We start from the raw sequence: 23,903 nt of genomic DNA on the forward strand, positions 1-23,903 counted from the left end.
TTGAACCTTGGCAGTGTCCTGAAGAAACCCAACGGCGAAACGTGTAGACATACAAGGGCTCACTGCACATAAATACAGATGCATATGTGCTACATTTTTTATCCCTTTTGATTATTCCATGTTATGTAAATTCCAATAAACTTCATTATTTATATCACTTTCCCTCTACATTGTTTCTTAGTCTATAAAGTCCGCCCCTCTGGTAATACTTTGTAGTACCTTTTTCTTTGAACCCACAAGAGGAGAACTTCCACAAGACTGATGTAAGAAGATGTTTATTATGCTACATTGAATGCACAAAGGAATGGAGAAAGGCCCCCAATCTATTTCTGCTGCCAAAAAAAAGGATCCGCCGCTTCTAAAGCTACTATCGTTAGATGGATGAAATTGCCGATATTGGAGGCCTACGCAGTCGCTGGTTTGCAGGCCCCTCAAAACTTTAGCGCCCACTCCACTAGAGCGCTGGCTACTTCCTGGGCCAAGAGGCAAGGGCTACCCCGATCCAAATCTTCAAAGTAGCCACCTGGTCAAGTTTCCAGACCTTTGCAAAACATTACTATCTGGTTCTCCTATCTTCCAACAACCAGTCTTTCAGGAGAAAAGTACTTCAGGTCGTGGTCCCTCCCTAGCAGGTATTTTTTCTATAATGCCCCTCTCACTAAGCCATCCTGAAAGATGACTGGGGAAAAACTAAGTTATTACCTGTCAACGTGATTTTTCAGGACGGTGCTGCTTCCCACCCTAATGATTTTTACTGTTTGGTATAAAGTACAGTAGGCCTTTGGTTATTTTATTACTGAGGAACCCTAGGCTCATACCTGTTTTTTTTTTATACGAACATCGATTGAGTTTCCTGTGCTAGGTGGGAGGAGCCCCTTCTCATTAAGCCGCCCTGGAAGATTCCAGAAATCAAGTTAACAGGTAATAACTTTGTTTTTTGCAGTACTCCATGGGGAAGCACAAGTTCTTCCTTAGGCTACTTTCACACTGAGGCGTTTTACAGGCGTTTTTTGCACCAAAAGAAAACTGCCTCTTCTGCAGCCCCAGTGTGAAAGCCCGAGTGCTTTCACACTGGGGCGGTACGGGAGCCCTTAAATCATTCCTGCCATTGAAATCAATGGGCACCGCTGCCGAAGCGCCTGCAAAGTGCTTCGGCAGCTGCGCTTTTAAACCCTTTCCTCGGCCGCTAGCGGGGGGTTAAAAGCTCCCTGCTAGCAGCCGAAAAAACACCACTAAAATTAGCGCTGCTTTACCGCCAACGCCCCCCGTGTGAAAGCAGCCTTACTGTAGTTGTCAGGCCTATTACCTGTTTAAAGGTTTACAGTTCTTATACCTTTTCCTAGCTAGGGTCTCCTGAGCATGGCTGATTACAGGAGGGTATGCGATCCAGGCCTGTAACTTCTTAGCATCTTTCCTTTTAGTAGTAGGGCATACGGAGATAGAGAAAATCTCTCTCCATCCCAGTGGTCTAATGTGTAGCCTGATGAACTATTAAAATCCCCCCGTATGTACAAAAATCCTTGCTACCGCATGCAGATTATCTGTTGCATGTCCTTTTGGCTTTCATATAAGATACTTGGACTATACAGTGACATGGACTACAAACAAGCACAGCCCGGGCTCAAACTTACTTTTTGCCATCACATCATATATTTTAGAGGCTGGGTCACCTAATTACATATTTATATCTTTTATATACAGGTGTAGATCAGTCACAATATTTAAAACAGCCAACACATTTCATGTAACATGGTAGGAAAAGAAAGCAACATAAAGCACTGAAGAGAGACCTACAAAAACGTCCAAGTGAACAAATTACATTTTAAAAACGATCACCATTTAAAATGACATATAGTACAAGTTCCAACCCTGGAGTCTGAAAAGGATACATTGTTTATGCATAATCCCCAACGTCAATATTGCAAATGGTGCAAGGCTTAAAAGTTCTTCCCCTGAAGAATCCAACAGTATTCAATGTGTAAAATAGTTAGAATGTTCAGTGGTAAATACTCCAGTGGTTAATCCAGAAGAAAACCATGACATTCCTCTCCACCCAATGGACAAAAGATGCTGCAGCAGGATTCTTTCCAAGAAATCAACAATAAACTTTGAGTAGAGGGGTACCAGAAGAGTCTGTCTCAGTATCTGGTAGGGAGTCATCTTTCTGGAAGGGAGAGCCTGCAAAAATATATATAAGGATGTTAGTATGATCCACATAAGAAATTACCAGAAAAAGGCTGAGATATTGACAATATGGTGGCGGCACATGCCACATAAATAAGGTTAGTGTTATGCAAAGTAATCCAAGTTTCAAGGCAGTTTTAACATAAAACTGCAATGAAACAAATGTTTCCAATATTGGAGGGTTTGTGTATTAAAGCTGATCATCAGCTGAATATATAGTAAAAAAAAGACAAATTCATGCAGCCCTGTAATCATTAAAATAATTTTTTTTTTACAGGCAGTGCAATTACCCGAGTGTGACTTGTAACGCTCTTGCAATTTCTGTACAGCAGAGCTTTGACTTGGGAAGGGAGAAGCAGGAGAACAAGCCAAACAGGTGTTCAAGTGCAAGCAACATGCCAATAGGATGATAGTACAGAGTGACAAAGAGCTGAGCTCATCAGTCTACTGCTTCTCCTTTCACTGACCGGTTACATTATGGGTGTATGGAAAGACCCTGTAAGCGAAGGCTTCCTCCACTGCCAGGCAGAGCTGTGCAGTATTGCTGTGTAAATCTCAGGACTTGAACAGAAATACAAAATTCTCTGGCAGGTAGAATTTCAACTGTGGATTTAGCAGTTTTCCTGGAATTCAGCTTTAACTCACTCTACAGTGGTCAACTGGTCATTCAATCCTAAATGTCCAAAAAATATATAATTAAACAGCCAGTAAGGTTTTGTTATTACACACTGTAAATTATGGGCAGAAATTTTAAATGTAGATTTTTTAATTAAATTTTAATCATTTTGTAAACATGTTTTAAATATATTTTACACACTATAATGCACTTTGACAGCTGCAGCTTACTGGCTTCAGCTGCCACTGTCCCTCACTATGTGAGGCTCAGAGACAGCTTGAGCTGTAAACAAACCTAATGTTAAATAACCTGAGAAACAAAAAAGAACAAACTCATTAGGTGGAAAACTTTTGAACCACAATAGCTTTGATTTGGAAGGCAAGGTGCAGTGTGTTCAATACCACTACTCAACTTCGCATCTTCCATACATTTCTGACTTTGTCATTTTTGCTAAGGCCAACCATACATTATTCTGTAACTTTACATGTATTACAGATCAGTGTCCTTTCAATAAGATCCGGAGAGAATACCAAGTAGCCAAATTCTAGCGAAATGTTGTGCCAGCATAGTGCAGGATTGTGAGATTTGAGTTACTCAGCATGTGCAAATATCTCATTGGAAGGATGGTGATGTCACCATCACATAGCTGCTGCTGGTAGAAGGGGAAAAAGGTAAGCATTTTGACTTTTTCCCATGTTTTTTAGTTTAGTGCAGCGTTTTGGCAATGGTTTGGCCCTCTATCACTAAATAAGCTAACCTTGCTATTTTAGTGCAAGGTTTACTTTATAAATGAGCTACAGCTATTTTTTTTTTTTTAATACATTTCTAAACCAGATAAGAGTTGCAGCTTAGCAAACACTTAGCACAGCCTATTTAGCACATAGGAATTTACTCCAATTACATTCTACTGATATTAGAAATAAATTACCTTTTCACAAATTTATAAATAACCATGGCTACATGTTTAAATTGCTATACATCTCAGGAGCACTCAACCCTAATAATTAATATTCAACCACAATTCCAGGAAAACAGAACAAAAACCAAGCAGGAATAAACCCCTAAGTGACTAAATTATTCTTAGTCAAAAAATAGTTCATACTCTAAAGTGGAAACAAAGAATGACAAATGATCATCTAAAAAACGTAGTTTAACTTTGAAGGACCTATGAAGTTTACAGCCCAGTTTGTCTTACACATTCTTTAGATATGCATATCAGGATATGTAAAGAAAAACAAATGCCTACAGAGTCAAGACAAGGTATTTTTTACACGTTCCAGGGAAATGCTATAACACTATTGCTATTTACATGCTAGAGTGAATTAAAAACATTTTAAAAAGTGCCAATTGCCAAACCATCTCTGTTTTTTGTACTTTGAGACACTGACCTAGAGTATGCAGATTAGAAAAGTCAGAACCCCTGATCTGTATATGTGCTCCAAGTCAATGACAAAAGGAAGCCATTGGATCTGTATGAAAGCAAGGGATTCGTATTTTCAGGAGAGGTCAGAAAGGCCTGCCTTCATGATTCCATGGTACAGGTTTACTCATTATAATTTCATACTTCACTGTTTCCCAGATATTGCACCACTTTTCCTGGCTTTCCAAATAGCTTTGGAGACTGGACTGAATAATGGTGGTGTGCTTTTTAGCGCAAAAAATTGTTGGAACTTCTGTCAGCTTTTAATGTGGTGTCACAGCACAGGAGATTAAGAAATCAACCACCAAATATATATATATATATATATATATATATATATATATATATATATATATATATATATATATATATATATATATATATATATATATATATATATATATATATATATATATATATATAAGTTTTCTAGAGGGAAGGATGTACTTTATAGATTTGGGGTGGGGGAGACACCTTCATGGAAAAGAATCAACCTATTAATACTTGCATAATTAACAGATCTTCCAACTCTGCTGGGGGGGGGGGGGGGGGGGAATGGGAATGGGTGTGCATCTCTGAATACTGTAAGTTTATCATGCCAACATGCTGTAATGGTTCAGTATGGTTAAATTGGCACCAGTGGCTATATTCTGCCATCTGTGAAATAAAATGAGCAGATATTTCCGAATTATATCAGGAGCACTTTAAGAAAGCACACATACAGTGGGGATCGAAAGTTTGGGCACCCCAGGTAAAAATGTGTATTAATGTGCATAACGAAGCCAAGGAAAGATGGAAAAATCTCCAAATAGCATCAAATTACAGATTAGACATTCTTATAATATGTCAAAAAAAGTTAGATTTTATTTCCATCATTTACACTTTAAAAATTACAGAAAACAAAAAAATGGCGTCTGCAAAAGTTTGGGCACCCTGCAGAATTTATAGCATGCACTGCCCCCTTTGCAAAGCTGAGACCTGCCAGTGTCATGGATTGTTCTCAATCGTCTGGGAAGACCAGGTGATGTCAATCTCAAAGGTTTTAAATGGCCAGACTCATCTGACCTTGCCCCAACAATCAGCACCATGGGTTCTTCTAAGCAGTTGTCTAGAAAACTGAAACTGAAAATAGTTGACGCTCACAAAGCTGGAGAAGACTATAAGAAGATAGCAAAGCGTTCTCAGATGTCAATATCCTCTGTTCGGAATCAAGAAATGGCAGTCATCAGGAACAGTAGAAGTTAAAGCAAGATCTGGAAGACCAAGAAAAATATCAGACAGAACAGCTCACAGGATTGTGAGAAAAGCAATTCAAAACCCACGTTTAACTGCACGATCCCTCCAGAAAAATCTGGCAGACATTGGAGTTGTGGTACACTATTCCACTATAAAGAGATACTTGTACAATTATGGTCTTCATGGAACAGTTGTCAGAAGAAAATGTCTTCTACGTCCTCACCACAAAAATCAGCGTTTAAACTTTGCAAATGAACATATAGACAAGCCTGAGGCATTTTGGAAACAAGTTCTGTGGACCGATGAGGTTAAAATAGAACTTTTTGGCCGAAATGAGCAAAGGTACGTTTGAAGAAGAAATGGCACATAATTTAATGAAAAGAACCTCTGTCCAACTGTTAAGCATGGGGGTGGATCAATCATGCTTTGGGGTTGTATTGCAGCCAGTGGTACAGGGAACATTTCACGAGTAGAAGGAAAAATGGATTCAATAAAATTTCAGCAAATTTTGGATGGTAACTTGATGCCATCTGTGAAAAAGCTGAAGTTAAAGAGAGGATGGCTTCTACAAATGGATAATGATCCTAAACACACCTCAAAATCCACGGGGGATTACATCAAGAGGCGTAAACTGAAGGTTTTGCCATGGCCTTCACAATCTCCTGACCTCAACATTATTGAAAATCTATGGATAGACCTTAAAAGAGCAATGCGTGACAGACAGCCCAGAAATCTCAAAGAACTGGAAGACTTTTGTAAGGAAGAATGGGCAAAGATACCTCAAACAAGAACTGAAAGACCCTTGGCTGGCTACAAAAAGCGTTTACAAGCTGTGATACTTGCCAAAGGGGGCAGTACAAGATATTAACTCTGCAGGGTGCCCAAACTTTTGCAGACCCCATTTTTTTGTTTTCTGTAATTTTGAAAGTGTAAATGATGGAAATAAAATCTAACTTTTTTTTTACATATTATAAGAATGTCTAATCTGTAATTTGATGCCATTTGGAGATTTTTCCATCTTTCCTTGGCTTCGTTATGCACATTAATACACATTTTTACCTGGGGTGCCCAAACTTTCGATCCCCACTGTATGTAATGTGTGGCTTGGTGGTTAAAAGTAAGATCCCTAGCACAATGTGTTGGGTCTGTATTTTTCTTCTATGCCATTTGAACTTTTGTCAATGCTTTAAAAGGAGTTGTAAAAGGCAGAAGGTTTATCTTAATGCATTCTATGCATTAAGATAAAACCCCTATGTGCAGCAGCCACCCTAATACTTACCTGAGGCCTATCTCTGTCCATGATTGTTTCGACCATCCGAGACTCCCTCCTGCTTGGCTAAGACACAGCAGCGGTACCATTGGCTCCCGCTGCTGTAAAAGTCAGTCAGCCAGCCAGCCAAACAGGAGAGAGAAGGGACGGGGCCAGGCCGCAGCTCCATGTCTGAATGGACACAAGGAGCTGTGACTCGGCTGCCCCCATAGCAAGTTGATTGCTGTGGGGGCACTCAACATGAGGGAGGGGCCAGGAACACAGAAGAGGGACCCGAGAAGAGGAGGATCCAGGCTGCTCTGTGCAAATCCACTGCAACAGAGCAGGTAAGGTGAACCTTTTTTTTTTTTTCTTTTCAATAAATACAAATGAGACTTCACAATCACTTTAAATGCACTGATTCAAGGTATCTCCGATATAGGTTCTGTGCAGATAGGTTCTAGGCAAGAAGATTAGGGATTAACATTTTATTTCAGCATCATGAGAGAATTTACTTCATTCTCAGTTGCTACATGCAAGTAAAGTCAAAATGAAGCACACAATGAATAGAAAAGTTTTCTTAACAGCTTCACATAAAAAAAAAAAAAAAAAACCCTCCATTACTAAAAAAGCCTACAGTAAACAAAGTCAACAGCACCACTCCAAACCAGTGGCGGGTGACCTGACCCAATAAGGATCTCTTATATGTAAAAAAGGTCAGGCTGCACCACCACTATTTACTGTAACAAAAAACGTCCTTGATTGTTGACATTCCTCTCCTCTAATGAGTTTCATCCTACTGTAAAAATTAAAGGGATTCTAAAAAAAATAGAAAATAAATAAATAAAATGAACCTGCTCTGTGAGATGGGTTTGCACAGGACAGCGCTGATCCTCTTTTTTGGTCCCCCATCGGCAGTCCTGGCCTGCCCCCCCACAAGCGCAATTGTCACGTGCCAACGGTACCATGCTGGATGAAGCATTTGGTGGGATTTTACATTTTGCTTGATTTTATCCCTTGCGAGTATGTTATTTACGTTTTAAAATAAATTGTCACAAAGTTAATGCGTTAAGCTGGTGCTCTCTCTGATGTTTTTTTTTTTTTCTTTTTTGAGTTCTAATTGGGTAATCTCCGACCAATGCGGTGGCTAGACCAGTGGAGACATCTGTTTTCAAATCAGTCGCACAGCAATTTCTCAAGCACAGGAGCATTTGTTTCTTTTATGCCCCCCAGCGTGCCCCCAATAGCAAGCCTCTTGCTATGAGGGTCCTCGAGCTGGCTCTCTCCCGAGCCACACGCTGTATGTCCATTCACACACAGCTCAGCCCTGCCACCAATCTTTCACCGGCTGTGGATTGACAGCAACAGGAGCAAATGGCTTCTGCTGTTGTGTGAGCCAATGAGGACAGAGAGAGACCCAGGAGAGCCGGTGCGCTCATGCACATTGCTGGATCGAGATGGGGCTCAGGCAAGTATAAGGAAGGGCTGAGGGGAGTTTCACCCAGGTTTTTTACCGTAATTCATACAATGTATAAAAAGGTAAAAAAAGAAGTCTGCCTTTAGAACCACTTTATTAAATGAGGGCAAAAAAAACTCTTGCTTATTGCCATAAACCTCATGCTATTCTTTAGACTTTTTTTTTTGACTGAAAAAAGGCAAGGCTGCCATGTACATGTAATGGCAATTAGCTGGTTTGCCTGCCATCCAACACATCTACCCAACATAAAAAGGCACAGTCTCTGGTCAAGTTGAAAATAACATTATCTCTGGACTTCATAAAGCTTAACCTCTTGGCACTGGCCTACGCAAATATGCGGCCTCTCAGCACCTGGTCCTTAGCACAGACAGGCCGCACATTTGCATGAATTGCTGTGTATACCATCCCCCTAACCTAAAACTCCCGTTTGGGAGATTTTGGACCACGTGACAGCCAATCACGGCGGTCACGTGATCTTAAGCCGTGCCCCACCTACCGGCATCATAACCCACTTAGGGCAGGCAGGTGCCAGTGCTAAGAGCCCTTTCACACCGAGCCGCCCATAGCGTCGGCGGTAAAACGCCGCTATTTTTAGCAGCGTTTTACCGTCGGATTAGCGGCGCATTTCGGCCGCTAGCGGGGCACTTTTACCCTCCGCTAGCGGCCAAGAAAGGGTTAAAACTGCCCGCAATGCGCTGCAATAGCAGCGTTTTGCCGGCGGTATCCCAGCGCTGCCCCATTGATTTCAATGGGGAGCAGCGGTGGAGGAGCGGAAAACACAACGCTCCTTCACCGCTCCAAAGAAGCTGCTGGCAGGACTTTTCCTGATGTCCTGCCAGCGCAGTGCTCCGGTGTGAAGGCCCTCGGGCTTTCACGCTGGAGACAATGCTGCAGCTGCTTGAGGGCGGATTGCAGGTGCAATTTTTAACACTATAGTGCCTGCAAAACGCCCTCGGTGTGAAAGGGGTCTAAGAGGTAAACAAAACAGTCATACTGGTTTCTAAGCAATTATCACAGTTGGGGTGCTCGTTTGACAAAATGCTCATTCCATGATTGAAATATCTATTATTCAACATTTCTGCGCATTCACAAGACAGAACAGATATAAAAGTAGAACTAAGTCATTAAGATTGTCCCTCTTTAAAAACATACAAGTGTTAGGAGGTGAAGGTCTATAAAGCTCAGAGATATTGCTGGCCTATATTTACTCCAAGCAATTTGTAAATATAGGCCAAATATATGTTTCCTGAATATAACCACCCTTCCAAGCAGGCCCCTAAATAAAATCATAAAAAAATTTGAATACTCCCAACAATTCAAGACTGCTTCTACTCACCTTTGCGAGATCAATCTCATGCCAGTAGGGCAAGCAAAGATGAGCTCACCTTAACAGAGTCCCTAATTGACATAAGAAGATGTAACATGGTTTAACTCTCTACACTACATCTACCAAAAACTGAAAACTAATCCTTTAGAGTAAATGATACACAAATCTGAAATCTTAAGAAACAGTGATCCTAGTTAATAAATACTAGAGGAAAAAAAAAAACAGGATTTTCTTATAGTAAGCACATATCTGCTGTTTCCCCTTTCTAGTAAAAACTACCAACTAATTAAAATATAACTAAGCGGCAAAACTTTTTTTTTTTAGTTTTGGATAGAGTGCAGAGGGATGAGAATGCTTGCCAGGTTTTTACTGCTGCCTGTGCCACCGTTACGGAGATTCACCCTCTCCATTTGTCCTGTTTACCATTAGTTTTGATTGTCTCTAGAAAAGCAATAGAGGGGAGATCTTCCCATGGGGACACTAGTTTTGGTGACCTGGGGGTCCCCAAGGGATTCCCTTAATTTGCAGGGATTTCCTCCCACTTCCTGTTTAGCTATGTAACAGAAAGTGAAGGAAAAGCTCCACAATGGGACACAGATGGCGGGAAAAAAAAAACCTGTCAGAGGCTATAACACTCCCTTTTGGTCCGTATACACGATCCAAAAATCATACGACAAATCGTCTGTTTTGGTTGCTAGTCTCATATCGAAAATGAGGAGTTTACCAACGTGACAATTTTCATTTCGGAAGGGATGGAATGTATTTTGGAAACTACAACTGTACCTATTAAACGAAAATCGTACGATCTAATATCTTACAAGAAAATCTTTCGTGCTTGTCCGAGCATATACACTGACTCGATCGGCTTTCGAAAGCTCTGTACCAACGAACAGATTATCGTACGATCGCTTTGAGAGTGGTATTTTTCGTATGATTTTCGGATTGTGTGTATGGGTCATTAATCTATCCAAAGTTACAAAACCCAAAAGTTTTGCCTATAGTTCTACTTTAAGGAGAAGATAATTTCTCTCTATTTGTCTTTATAATTGAGGCCCACTAATCTGCAATTAACAAGAAAACCAAAACCATTAGTGTTCAGACAAAAAGCATTGTGTGACCAACTTAACCCCACATCACCAGGTGACTAACAGGAATGTCCTACAGGAAACACCATCAGAGAAGTAAACTCAAGTGCAGCACTTATTTACAATCACCATGTGCTCCATTTGTGCATATGTAACAATATGTCACCTGTTACATTATAGCGGGCATCACAGAGAACTCACAAGTGTTTCTTGTGGGGGAAAAAAAGGAAAGCACGTAATTGTACATCAATACAGCATGAACATATTATAAAATTCCTAGAAAAAAAAAAATATCTAAATGCATTACATGCAAGTAAGTTTCTCAAGACCAAAACAGTGAAATTGTAAAACCAAAAAAAGTACCGTATACATTTCTACCCTAACAGAATAAGCACATCCAGCTATTTTTCCCTCATTGGTAGTAGTGCCAAAAGGTAATGACATACAACAGAAAAAACAAACTTCAAATTGTATTTTATAATAAATGCGGGTAAATGAGCTACAAATTTTAGTGAACTTTGTAGCGTTCAGTTAGGACATCACTAACATGATTTATGCAGAAAACAGCAGTCACATCTAGTAACTTGAAAATCTCAAACACTCTGGGGTCAAGTGTATTTACAACCTATTACAAAAAAAAAAAACTGAATAGGAAAAAATGTCACAAATGAAGGCACCATAAAGTGCTAGTAGTTTACATAAGCTCACAATAGCCCACAGGACTGTTGCAACTTCCGACTTCCTGCTATTGGGAGCAGCTGGGATGCAAATAGGCCCGTTGATTCCCAGCTTAAAAAAGGAAGAAGAAATTGAATCTGGGCAATCCTGATGGCAGTTTTCTAGGTGCGTATCGTGTTAGCATCTTACAAATTTCTGCATTTTGGACAACTCGCTTTCTTTTCCCAAAAAGTCTATGTCGGAATGGCAACAACAGAGACTGCATTAGAGAAGCCAGAGATAGCAATGCAGATTATCTTAGCTGTTCATTAAGGTGTACCTGTTATAAAGTCACAATATACCTGCATATAGTTTCACTCCTCTTCCAGAGCTCTGGGGACCCACTGGCAAGCAAGCAAAGTGCAGTTCTGAGCTCTGGCACCCTCCTTCTCTAAGGAGGGTTAACAGTGATGTGGAGGTGAGAGCTCTAACCTCAGAGACAAAAGCATTTAAAGTGATTCTGGATTGGAGGCTCTAATAACAGAAAAGTACACACAGCAATTTTGTTGGGCCTGCTGTTATCTCTGAGGTTTTAGGGGTCACTAAATTTGACCATACATTATGCAAATTTCCTATTCAATTTCCTTTAGATTTACATTCATATATGTAGTGCAAGGGCCTGCCTGATTGCATACAAATTTAAAGGGTTTAGGTTTGAATGGGGGAAGAAAAAAAAAAAAAAAGGTAGAAGAGTGCCTTGCAAAAGTATTCACCCCCTTGGCTTTTTACCCATTTTGTTATATTAAAAAAACATTCAACTAAAGGCTGTAATCTGAATTATATGTGATGGATCAGAACACAATGGTCTAAGTTGGTGAAGTAAAATTAGATAAACGGCATGTGCGTATGTATTCACCCCCTTTGTTATGAAGCCCATACAAAGCTCTGCTGCAACCAATTACCTTCAGAAGTCACATAATTAGTGAAATGATGTCCACCTGTGTGCAATCTAAAAGTCACATGATCTGTCATTACATATACACACCTTTTTGAAAGGCCCCAGAGGCTGCAACACCTAAGCAAGAGGCACCACTAACCAAACACTGCCATGAAGACCAAGGAACTCTCCAAACAAGTAAGGGACAATGTTGTTGGGTTGGGTTATAAAAAAAAAAAAAAAAAAAATCCAAATCTTTGATGATCCCTAGGAGCGCCATCAAATCTATCATAACCAAATGGAAAGAACATGGCACAACAGCTAACCTGCCAAGAGACAGACGCACACCAAAACTCACAGACCGGGCAAGGAGGGCATTAATCAGAGAGGCAGCACAGAGACCTAAGGTAACCCTAGAGGAGTTGCAGCGTTCCACAGCAGAGACTGGAGTATCTGTACATAGGAGGAAAATAAGCCGTACGCTCCATAGAGTTGGGCTTTATGGCAGAGTGGCCAGAAGAAAGCCATTACTTTCAGCAAAAAACAAAATGGCACATTTTGAGTTTGCAAGGCATGTAGGAGACTCTCAAAATGTATGGAGAGGAAGGTGCTCCAGTCTGATGAGACTAAAATTGAACTTTTTGGCCATCAAAGAAAACGCTATGTCTGGCGCAAACACAACACATCATCCAAAGAACACCATCAGTGAAACATGGTGGTGGCAGCATCATGCTGTGGGGATGTTTTTCAGCAGTCGGGACTGGGAAACTGGTCAGAGCTGAGGGAAAGATGGATGGTGCTAAATACAGGGATATTCTTGAGCAAAACCTGTACCACTCTGTGTGATTTGAGGCTAGGACGGAGGTTCACCTTCCAGCAGGACAATGACCCCAAACACACGGCTAAAGCAACACTTGAGTGGTTTAAGGGGAAACATGTAAATGTGTTGGAATGGCCTAGTCAAAGCCCAGACCTCAATCCAATAGAAAATCTGTGGTCAGACTTGCTGTTCACAATATTGCTGTTCACAAGCACAAACCATCCAACTTGAAGGAGCTGGAGCAGTTTTGCAAGGAGGAATGGGCAAAAATCCCAGTGGTAAGATGTGGCAAGCTCATAGAGACTTATCCAAAGCGACTTGGATCTATGATAGCCGCAAAAGGTGGCTCTACAAAGTATTGACTTTAGGGGGGTGAATAGTTATGCACATTGACTTTTTCTGTTCTTTTGCCCCATTTGTTGTTTGCTTCACAATAAAAAACAAAAAACAAAAACACCTTTAAAAGTTGTGGGCATGTTTGTAAATTAAATGATGCAAATCCTCAAACAATCCATGTTCATTCCAGGTTGTGAGGCAACAAAACAAAAAATGCACTGTATTCTAAATGAAAATTGTACAAGAAAACTGTATAATGTATGGCCAGCCTAAAGTTTAGGTTTGTTTTTTTAAAAATACTTTGATCCAACAGCAAATTTTAAGCTTTCATTAAAATGTTTAACCTATGATATAAAAAACAAAAACAAAAAAACACAGTGGTTTAGCCTCCATTATTAAAATTTGGAGAATATCTCCCAGCAGAATGAAAATAGACTACAAATTAGATCAACAATCTATACTTGCCAAAGGAAAACTGCCATGGGGGGAATGTGGGCTGCATTTTGGAAATGCTAGTTTCCTGGCTGTCAGATGAACACTTAAACTTTAAAGCAGGTTTATGTCAAAGTACTTTTCTCTAACAGCAATTTTTCAGCGTAAATTATGTAGCATATAGTACTTGCTGATTTTTACACCAAATACCCTCATTATGCAGTCTAACTTTCTTTATATAATCAATACTGGTCTGACTGATGTTTCTGAGCCGAGGGTCACATACTGTCCCGTGGTAAACTCACCCACCTGATGCAACATAATTTTCTTCAGTCTAATGAAACTTTGTTTGGGATAAGGATTTTACAGTGTGACTTGGGTTGATAACTCAGTCTTAACTAGGGCCGAAACAACTAATCGATTATGAAATGAATCGATTACCATTTTCATAATCGATTAATCAGCCAGTAACATAATGGATTAAAAAAACTAAAATTAGCCCTTTATAGTACAAAAAGAGCAAATAATCGCTACTGTAAATATTACTTTCACTGCTGCACAGTAAAACAATGAACCTCTTACAGTAGCGATTATTTGCTCTTTTTGTACTATGAAAGGCCTTTTTTTTATAAACTCTATTATGTTACTAAATGTCTTAGGCCTCTTTCACACGAGGGATCCGTATGTCCGTTTTTCATCCTTCCGTTTTCGGATGAAAAACGGACATACATGTATCCCTATGGAGCGTCGGATGTCAGCGGTGACATGTCCGCTGACATCCGACCCGCTCCGATAAGTGTAACGGAGGAAAATCCTACTTTTCCATCCGTTATCGGATCGGACGACGACGGACACTACGGTCCGTCATCACCCGATCCCCCATAGGGGAGAGCGGCGCTCTGACAGGTCCGTCGCTGCACAGTGTGCAGCGATGGACCTGTCATCTTTCTGCTCAGCGGGGATCGGCGGAGTGATCCCCGCTGAGCAAGTGGGTGTTCACGGGGCGGATCATCACTGATCCGCCCCGTGTGAAAGAGCCCTTAGGCCTGGTTCCCACCCATGTGTTTTTTGGTGCTTTTTGCAAAAACACACTACAGTTCATTTAACGTTCATATCTATGCTTTTTTCAGCTGCTGCGTATTTGGAAAGGGTCAAGGACCTTTTTCATCGCAAAACGGTGCTTTTTTGATTCAATATACTTCAATGGAGAAGCTGCAGAAAAGCATGTAATGCGTTTGAGTCAATTTGTTTTTTAATCTGCCCAACAAAATAGCCAACAAAAAAGGCACAAAAAAAAAAACAAACAAAAAAAAAAAAAAAAAGCAAAAAACGCAAATCGCAGCAAAATCATGTGCGCAAAAATCAACATGCACAGCAAAAAGCACTTCATAAACTGATCAAAAGCAAACGGAATAGGTGTGTACCGAGCCTTATGCTGGCAACATGGATCAATTTTCAGACGAGAATATTCATGCGAAAAATCTTTGTACATTCGCTAAATGAAAGAATGTTTGAAATTTTTACTTGTTTTTAACATTCTGTTTTAAAATGAATGTAATTTCTGAACGAAAACCACATACACTGTCTGAAAATTCCTTTGACCAAGAAGTTTTCTATTATTTCTAAATTTGCCATCACTGTGGTTGAAAACGTTGATTTGACCACACCAACGTTGAGAAAAAGCGAACAAAGTTCTTAAAATTACTTTTTTTTTTTTTTTTGAAGGAAGACATTGTTTTTGTATGGCCAGTATAGTATTACAGTTCTGTTTGAAAATCTGCAAAACAGTCTTTACCTTCTTTTTTCTTTAAATAAAAAAAATTGATCGGAGTCTGATTATACTGACCAGATTCAAACTAATAGTATATACAGTATATCTCTTCTGTCTGTTATTCTCAGAGTGGATTAAAGATTTTACTCCCTAACCATATAGCTGGTTATTTATATTTACCCCTGCGTATAGAGAAATTTAGGAATAAATTACCTTTTTTTAAACTTTACATATTAACTAAATTATACACACTTTTTTTTTTTTAAGGTTATTAACCGATTCAAACAATAATCGGCCAACTAATCGATTATGAAAATAATCGTTAGTTGCAGCTCTAGTCTTAACTAGATTTCTGGGTAGCGGGAGCAGCAAAATTAATTACATTGCACGTTATTTTCTTTTTGAAGGGTTATTCTGCAGTTTATCTATAGGTAAGAATTTTATCTTGGGTGGGGGGCAGCATTTTGGGAATCTTCTTCTGAATCTTGTAACTCTGAAGATACTAGTCACGGCCAAAAATATTGGCATCCCTGCACTTCTGTCAGATAATGCACCACTTCACCCAGAAAATTGTTGCAATTACAAGGTTTAGGCATTCTCATGTTTTTTTGGTACAATTTTGAGAAGGTGCCAATAATTTTGTCCAGTCCATTTTTTGTAGTTTTGCATGGAATGTGTCAGATTTGGCTTTTTGTTTCTCCACTTTTTTGTGTCATACCAATACAAACAAAAGAAACAAACATGAGAATGCCTAAACATTTGTAATTACAATAATTTGGGTGAAGTGGTGCATTACCTGACAGAAATGCAGGGGTGCCAATAATTTTGGTCATGACTGGTATCTTCAGAGTTACAAGATTCAGAAGAAGATTCCCAAAATGCCGCCCCCCACCCAAGATAAGGGTCTGGAAATAGTAATTAAATGTAAGAACCAAGGAAATTCGGAGCTGGACCTGTGAAGGAGGGAGAGTTGAGATGCAGTCTCAATATTCATCAGCCAAGTCTTTTAAAGAAGAAGGGTGAGAAAAATTTAGATGTGTATATGTATATCACCTGCGTTTAATCCGATCCTCTCCTCAACTCCCAAATATGAGTGCCCCTAATGTCAGGGCCTGACCAGTTTTTTTCTTGCCCCAGGAAAATTGTAATGTTAATGTGCAGCAAAATGTTGAAAGGTAGAGAAAAAAAAAAAAAAACCCTATTCCAGCTTCACACCTTACACAAAAGACAACCTGAATAACTGGTTTAAATTACAGCCTAGAACAGGAAAATGGGTTTCTAACAAATCCCACTAGGGTATTTTCATGTTAGTCAATACATTTAAAAACCATATAAAAGAATAGCCTAAAGCAGCTAGGAAAATAGGCAAAAACTGTTGGAAATTACATTTCTTTGAAAACAAAAATGGCATAGCGCCAATGTGGACCTTCTACATAGACCCCTGTGAACCAAACAGAGCAGCACAAATCAAATTCCCTCCACTGTGTTCCAGTCAGAGCCAGAGGTAGAATGTCAAGCTTTCTTCTGGCGTTTGGAATTGAACGGTATAAATCAGATTTAGCCTCATTTATTAAAGTTTCATAGGGAAGCACCCTCTGATCACCTATTTTGACCCTTAGCAACCAGATTTTTTTGTGTGTCATTCTCCTAGCATTTAAAATAAATATAATAAAAACCTGAAGAGTGTTTGGGATTACCCCAGCAGAAAGAAGATAAACTGCAAAAAAGAGCAACAAACTATACATGCAAAAGAAGAACTGCCATGAGAGAAATATGTGTGCTGCATTCTGGAAATGCTAGTTTCCTGGCTGTCAGATGATTATATGCAGTTTACTATTTATAGCAACATTTTAGTCTAGTAATGGCAGCCCCATATTGCCCTCAGGTGTACATTAAAGGTATATTCACATTTTTGTATTACAGTAACAATGCAGTGGTACCAAAACCACATGCTGTGTGCGCCATCACTGGGTCATCTGAATTAAAGGATTTGTTGTGCCACATGTTAAAGACAGCCTACTCATAATAAACAGACAGCCTTTAAATAGCGCACCTCAATGAGAAATGTAAATGGGCCCTAAACACAAAGCAAATTCAGGAGCAACTTTTTGACAAAAGAATGTGGTAACAGAATATGTCAGCACGTAACATTTATTACGATAGCAATAAAACACCAATAGATGTAAATAAAAAGCAAATAAGATAACATCTGTATCCAGTGTTGAGCTTATCATCAAGTTCCAAAAAAGCTTTTTTTTTTCCCCTACATTTTGGGAGTAGGCAAGGGTTAGATTTGTAATGCTTTTTCTATATCTCTGGTGGGGAGATATTGCCTCACTCCCAGTTTCCAGAAACCACTGTGGCTGCAACAGGAAATTGAGGGAAAAACTCTCCAATTGAAACACAAATCTGATAGGGGTCCTAATCTATCCACACTACACCAAAATGAAACCTGTACCGAGAGACAAGATGAATCTGTGACTGCCAACCTCCACGGGCACAGGCAGCAGTTACAATTTGACATAGGTTCAAACTCTTCTTCATGACAATAAAATATAAAACATGGAGATTACCTGGGGCGCTATATCTCCTCAAATTTCGAGCCACGAGATCTGATGACGTTTCTTGTGAAATCTTCACATCCAGATCTGAAAGAGAAAATACAGCAGACCAGAAGAGATAGCAAAGAAAAAGGTAGAGGGGGAAAAAAGGAAACAAAAATGAGTCTTATTCTATAAATTCTGCATACAAGTACCCCACCAATTTCCCTTTAAAGATGCCCACCATCCTGGCTAGTAAGTCCAGATTCTTGCATGCTTTCATTGCCACTGTCAGGTGCTTTGCCTCCGTTCCGGCTGTTCTGCTGTTGTCCTCCACCCTTTTCCCCACCGCGGTTGGAGGTTCCACGTTGTCGGACCTTGCGAGTACTGATGCGGATGATCCCTCTCACGAGCCTGCACTCAGCATCTTGTTCTTGCAGTTGGTAGTCCTGTGTTAGACTGCTAATTAACTCTGTGATTTTACTGCTTTTCTCCAGGAAGACTGTATCGGATGTACACCTTGCCAGTTCATCAATCTGATGGAGACTAAACAACTCAGTCAGTTTATGCCAGATGAGCACATCGATCTCTGCACTGGAGAGGGAGCCGCTCAGCCGGGACAGCTCTGGATCAGACTCCCGCAATGAGTAATAATCCCCAGAAGAACTATGAAGCGTTGGTGGTGGCACTGGGGTAGGGGGCTCCTTTATAGTTTCTATATCTGTGACACCAGGCTGCCTGTTATACACAGGTACCCCCATCAGTTTAAGATCTGGGTAACTAAAACTGTTACCCAGGTTTGTTTTTCTTTCACCCAAACGGGTAATACGAGGGCTATTTGCAGGGTGCCCATTCGCAGGCGGGCAGTCTGTACCCTCCACCGAACAGGGAAGATACACCTCAGGGTCCTTCTGTGGGCAACAACTGCAAGACACCACGTAACAGAGCACAGATTTGTATGCAGACCAGGCACGGGAGAGCGGTGGGCAACATGGTTGCTCTTCTGGTGGCGTTTCAGCAGACCCTGAAATGAAAGTAATGTCTTCTGGTGGGCTCCTGCGTCGGGGACTTGGAACACTTGAGATCTGTGGTGGGGAGCTATGTCGCTGAGCAGGAAGATGGGCTGGGGGGGAACCCCGGGCACGAGGAATAGCCATTGGGTGGAGCTGGGGTTGAGGCATTTCTTCACAAGTAAGTCCTGAAAAAAAAAAAAAAAAAAAAATGCCAGAAAACATAAAATTGGAAGCAGTTTTTCATAATTCATCTGTCATACAGTTAAAGTGCTTGTAAACCCTGTACAATGACTTTTACCTACAGGTAAGCCTATATTAAGGCTTACCTGTAGGTACTGGAAATATCTCCTAAACCTGTACAGTTTAGGAGATATTTACCATATATGCTTGAGCCGACATCATCGGCGCATGGGCACTAAAGAAAGGGCACAGTTGTGCTGTTTCTATAGGGCCCGTGCTGTGACGTCGGTTCCCGTGCGGGAGTGACATCACACGACTTCAGCCAATCAGGGAGTCGGAGTCCGCGCCCCCGGAAGGAAGAGGGGTGAAGATGGACACTTCCACACAGGGGGGACATCGCTGGCTTCCTTTGCAGGCAAATGCAACATAATGGGCTAGTATGTGATGCATACTAGCCCATTATGCTTTTACTTTGCAGGGGGAAAAAAAGAGGTTGTAAAACCCATCAGGGTTTTACATCCTCTTTAACCCAAGGATCTTCATTGTAACAAACAAAATGTTAAGAAAAAAAAAATCCCTGATTCCTATTGGGGCTGGTGCTCATTTACTCGCTCAGCAGATGTGCTTCTGCTGAGTGTTAAGAGAGCCCGACACTCTCGCAACACTGCAAGGTGTCCCCCTATCCCTGCTAGTCCCCAGGCGTGATTCTGGAAACAGGCAGGTGAATAGGAGATGAGCAGCGCAATGTTAAAAACATTAAAAGTTAACTCACCATAAAGCCCCTTTCATTTTTAAAAGCCCCAGACATTTCTAAAAACATCAACCCTTCATATTTTCAACAACATATTTTCCAGGACAAGTAGATTGTCATGACGAACAAGTAGATTTGGACACTGATTCAGTCCCTTGGACAAGTAGTTAAAAAAATTTCCACAACCCTGAGAATGCAACTCAGGAGCCTGCGGGATGGCCACAGCAGATGCCATCCTCGCCTAGGTAGTGGAAAGCTCTCCTAAACGTGCGCCGCTTAGGAGATATTTACCTTGTAGTGCGCCGATGTCATCGGCGCATGCGCTGAGAAGAAACAGACCTCTGTGCCATTTCTTCCTGAGCCTGTGCCGTGACTGGTGGCTTCAGCGCTCATTATGCTTTTACTTTGCAGGGTTTGCAGGAAACAAAGGAGGAAGTAAACCCCATCAGGGTTTACTTCCTCATTAATACGATTTTTTTTTACCAAAAATATTTAGCAGCAGAATACATATTGGCCTAAATTGATAAAGAAATTGTGTTTTTACTTTTTTTTTTTTCCCGGATACTATAGCAGAAAGTAAAAAATATTGTTTTTCAAAATTTGCTTTTGTTTATAGCGCAAAAAATAAAAACCGCAGAGGTGATCAAATACCACCAAAAGAAATCTCTATTTGTGGGGAAAAAATGGACATCAATTTTTTTTTGGGTACAATGTCGCACGACTGCGCAATTGTCAATTAAAGTAACGCAAAATAGATTGTAAAAAATGGCCTGGTCATTAAGGGGGTAAATCCTTCCGAGGCTGAAGTGGTTAAAGGTGCCTATCCTGCTTCTAATTAATACACTGCTTTACTTTCTCCATCAGCTCATCCCCCACAGCTATTACCTTTTGTATCAATTGACCCTCCCTCTTATGCCTCATACACATGATCAGATAATCGTATGACTTATCATTCGCATTTTGTTGCATAATACCAATATCGAATCAAACAGTGCATTTAGCGTTCTGCGAAATGTACGATTTTTTTTTTCATACGATTCTGGAAAACCTTCCTGTTTGCGTAGCTATGCATCGGAAATATCAAATACATGTGACCCCCGTGTCTGACACACTTTTTGGTTATTTCTGTTCGTATTGTTCTCCCATCTCTTTCCGGGTTTCCGATCATGCGTGGTGTTTATCGATTTTTTTAGCGGACGCATACCGTACTGATTAAACAATTGTCGTTCGCTGGGCTATCGTTCGAGCAAAGTTTTCGTTTTTGTCCCCTAGGATTACTGTCACGATCGGCTGTCGAAAGCTGTGTACTAACGATCAGACTATCTTGCGACCAATCCGAAAGTGATTTTTATCATCCGATTATCTGATTGCGTGTACGAGACATTAGATTGTAAGCTTAATGAGCAGGGCTCTCTGATTCCGCTTGTACCAAGTTCTAATGTAGCTCTAACGTCTGCCTTCATTTTGTTAAGGCTTAGTGTACACGGGACGTTTTTACAACCTCTCCTGAATGATTTAACTTGACAGATAAAAACCCACATTTAAAACATCTGTTTTGCCGCGTTTACGTTTAGAAGCGCTTGAAAAAATGTTTTTTTTTTTTTTAAAATAGCCAAAAATAAAAAAAAGCCTGTAAACGGAACACGGCTAAACACGAGTTACCGCGTTTGGCCTCTGAACTCATTTTTTTGCCTTCAAAGAAAAGCTTATAAACGCAACTGCCTAAAAATGACATTAACCGCTTGCCGACTGGCTCACGCCGATAAACGTTGGCAAAAGGGTACGTACAGGCATATTAACATACCTGTACATTGCCCTTTAAGAAGCGGCTTGCGGGCACGTGCGCCGTGATCTCCGCGAGTGTGATCGCAGGTCCCGCGGACTCGATGTCCGCGGGGATACCCGCGATCGCCTCACGGAGAGGAAGAATGGGGAAATGCTGGTGTAAACAAGCATTTTCCTGTTATGCCTAGTGACACTGATCACAGCTCCCTGTAATCGGCCCCCCCCCCCCCAGTTAGAATGACTTCCTAGGAAAAACTTAACCCCTACAACACCCCCCAGTGGTTAACCCCTTCACTGCCAGTCACATTTACACAGTAATCAATGCATTTTTAATCGCACTGATTGCTGTATAAATGCGAATGGTCCCAAAATAGTCAATTTGATCCCAAAATAGCACCAAAAGTGTCAGATCTGTCCGCCATAATGTTGCAGTCACGATAAAAATTGCTGATTGCCGCCATTACTAGTAAAAAAAAATATATATATATATATATATATATATATATATATATATATATTTTTTAATAAAAATGCCATAAAACTATGCCCTATTTTGTAGACGCTATAACTTTTGCGCAAACCAATCAATAAATGCTTATTGCGATTTTTTTTTTTTTTTACCAAAAATATGTAGAAGAATATGTATTGGCCTAAACTGAGGAAATTTTTTTTTTTTTTATATATTGTTTGGGGATATTATAGCAAAAAGTAAAAAATGAATGCTTTTTTCCAAAATCGTTGCTATTTTTTTGTTTATAGTGCAAAAAATAAAAGAGGTGATCAAACACCACTAAAATAAAGCTCTATTTGTGGGGAAAAAAGAACGTCAATTTTGTTTGGGAGCCACGTCGCACGACTGGGCAATTGTCAGTTAAAGCAATGACACAGTGCTGAATCGCAAAAAGTGCTCTGGTCTTTGGCCAGCCAAATGGTCCAGGGCTGAAGTGGTTAAACGAACCTGTGTACATGTATAAGATAACATTGGATGAGTTCAGGGGCAGCTGAAAAAAGCAGCCAACTGCCTCTTAACGTCTGTTTACCAGCAGCAGTGTACATGAGGCGTAAGCGCTGTTGGCACTATATAAATACTGTATAATAATATTATATATATAATTTTTTTTTTTTTTGTTAAACCCACAAGTGCTTTTTGTTAACCACTTCTATTCCTTTATATTGGCTTTTGAAATGTACAAATGCAGCAATTTAGAATTTGGATGAAAGGTTTAGCACCGGGAAACACTTTTTGAAAGCTAAAAAGTGCATTTTATATAAATCAGACCGAAATGAGGGACAAACGAGGGGGACAGAGTCCCCTAAAATCAGGGACGATTGGGAGTTATGTTATGGTAAAGGTGAACTATGTAAAAGGAAGTGGGGAGGGATTGGGATAAGCCATCCACAAAAGAGGATAATAAATTCCATTTTCACCAGTCGGCATTCCTAGCAATGGGATCCAGCCAAGAAAGACTAAAAAAAAGGGGGCTCATCCCTACACAAAATAAATGACAAAGCTATTGTCTGGCTATAGGTACACTTGCCCACACCTATTGGGCTGTATTGAATAGACACAGCCCTTGTTATCTATCCATAGCTCCCGATACATACTAATAGGGTTGTAGCTCCATCCCCAGCCACCTTCCCGGACTGTCCCCGGTCACACAGCCCTCCCCTCCCCCGGTACACCCACCTTGATGGCTCCTCACCATTCCCCTGGTGTTCTGGCCAAGCGCTCCCGTCCGCCTCCCCCCCTCCGGCGAGCTCCTGCTCCCACCCGCTTTCTCTCCAGACTTCCACATCGCGCCGTCTCCAAACTCACATTGAGGAGAATTCACAAAGCAGCCCGATAGTCTCCAAAAGGGGGGGGGGGGTCGGTTCCGGTATTTTCCGGGTTTCTCGCGAGCCCCAATTTCCGTTTCCGGCCACCACCGCCCCTACCTGTCCCACCAGGTGTGTGAGCTGCGACCACGCCCCCACCTGCGCGCCTACGTCATCGTCTACGCTTTAACCAACCGGGCCTCCTCTGCGACAAACAATGGCGTCTGAATAGACGACCTAAGAACAAACGTAACACCTGAGAAAAGTGCATT

General features: G+C 40.7%; 1 protein-coding gene across 5 annotated transcripts; it reads right to left on the reverse strand.

Moving 5' to 3' along the window:
- Window positions 1–259: 259 nt before the first annotated feature.
- Window positions 260–23,812, reverse strand: KDF1 (keratinocyte differentiation factor 1). 5 transcript variants are annotated; one of them, XM_073616165.1, is made up of 5 exons: window positions 23,504–23,812; window positions 18,332–19,285; window positions 18,121–18,195; window positions 10,796–10,803; window positions 260–2,178 (listed from the first exon to the last, which is right to left on the reverse strand). In XM_073616165.1, the coding sequence occupies exons 1-5, from the start codon at window positions 23,610–23,612 to the stop codon at window positions 1,972–1,974; spliced, it is 1,353 nt and encodes a 450-aa protein (XP_073472266.1). In that variant the 5' UTR covers window positions 23,613–23,812; the 3' UTR covers window positions 260–1,971. The 5 variants fall into 5 exon arrangements, with proteins under 5 accessions (XP_073472266.1, XP_073472262.1, XP_073472263.1 ...); XM_073616161.1 differs by lacking the exon at window positions 10,796–10,803 and having other exon boundaries at window positions 23,633–23,809; XM_073616162.1 differs by lacking the exon at window positions 10,796–10,803 and having other exon boundaries at window positions 23,520–23,809.
- Window positions 23,813–23,903: the final 91 nt, after the last annotated feature.

Source organism: Aquarana catesbeiana, linkage group LG02, assembly GCF_042186555.1.
Source record: "Aquarana catesbeiana isolate 2022-GZ linkage group LG02, ASM4218655v1, whole genome shotgun sequence".
NCBI classification, from domain to species: Eukaryota; Metazoa; Chordata; class Amphibia; order Anura; family Ranidae; genus Aquarana; species Aquarana catesbeiana.

Coding starts and splice junctions, on each gene's coding strand:
- KDF1 (XM_073616165.1), bottom strand. CDS start 23,612: ATGTGGAAGTCTGGAGAGAAAGCGGGTGGGAGCAGGAGCTCGCCGGAG. Junction 19,286..23,503: donor AATGGTGAGGAGCCATCAAG/GTGGGTGTACCG, acceptor TTTTTTTTTCAG/GACTTACTTGTGAAGAAATG. Junction 18,196..18,331: donor TGGACTTACTAGCCAGGATG/GTGGGCATCTTT, acceptor TTTCTCTTTCAG/ATCTGGATGTGAAGATTTCA.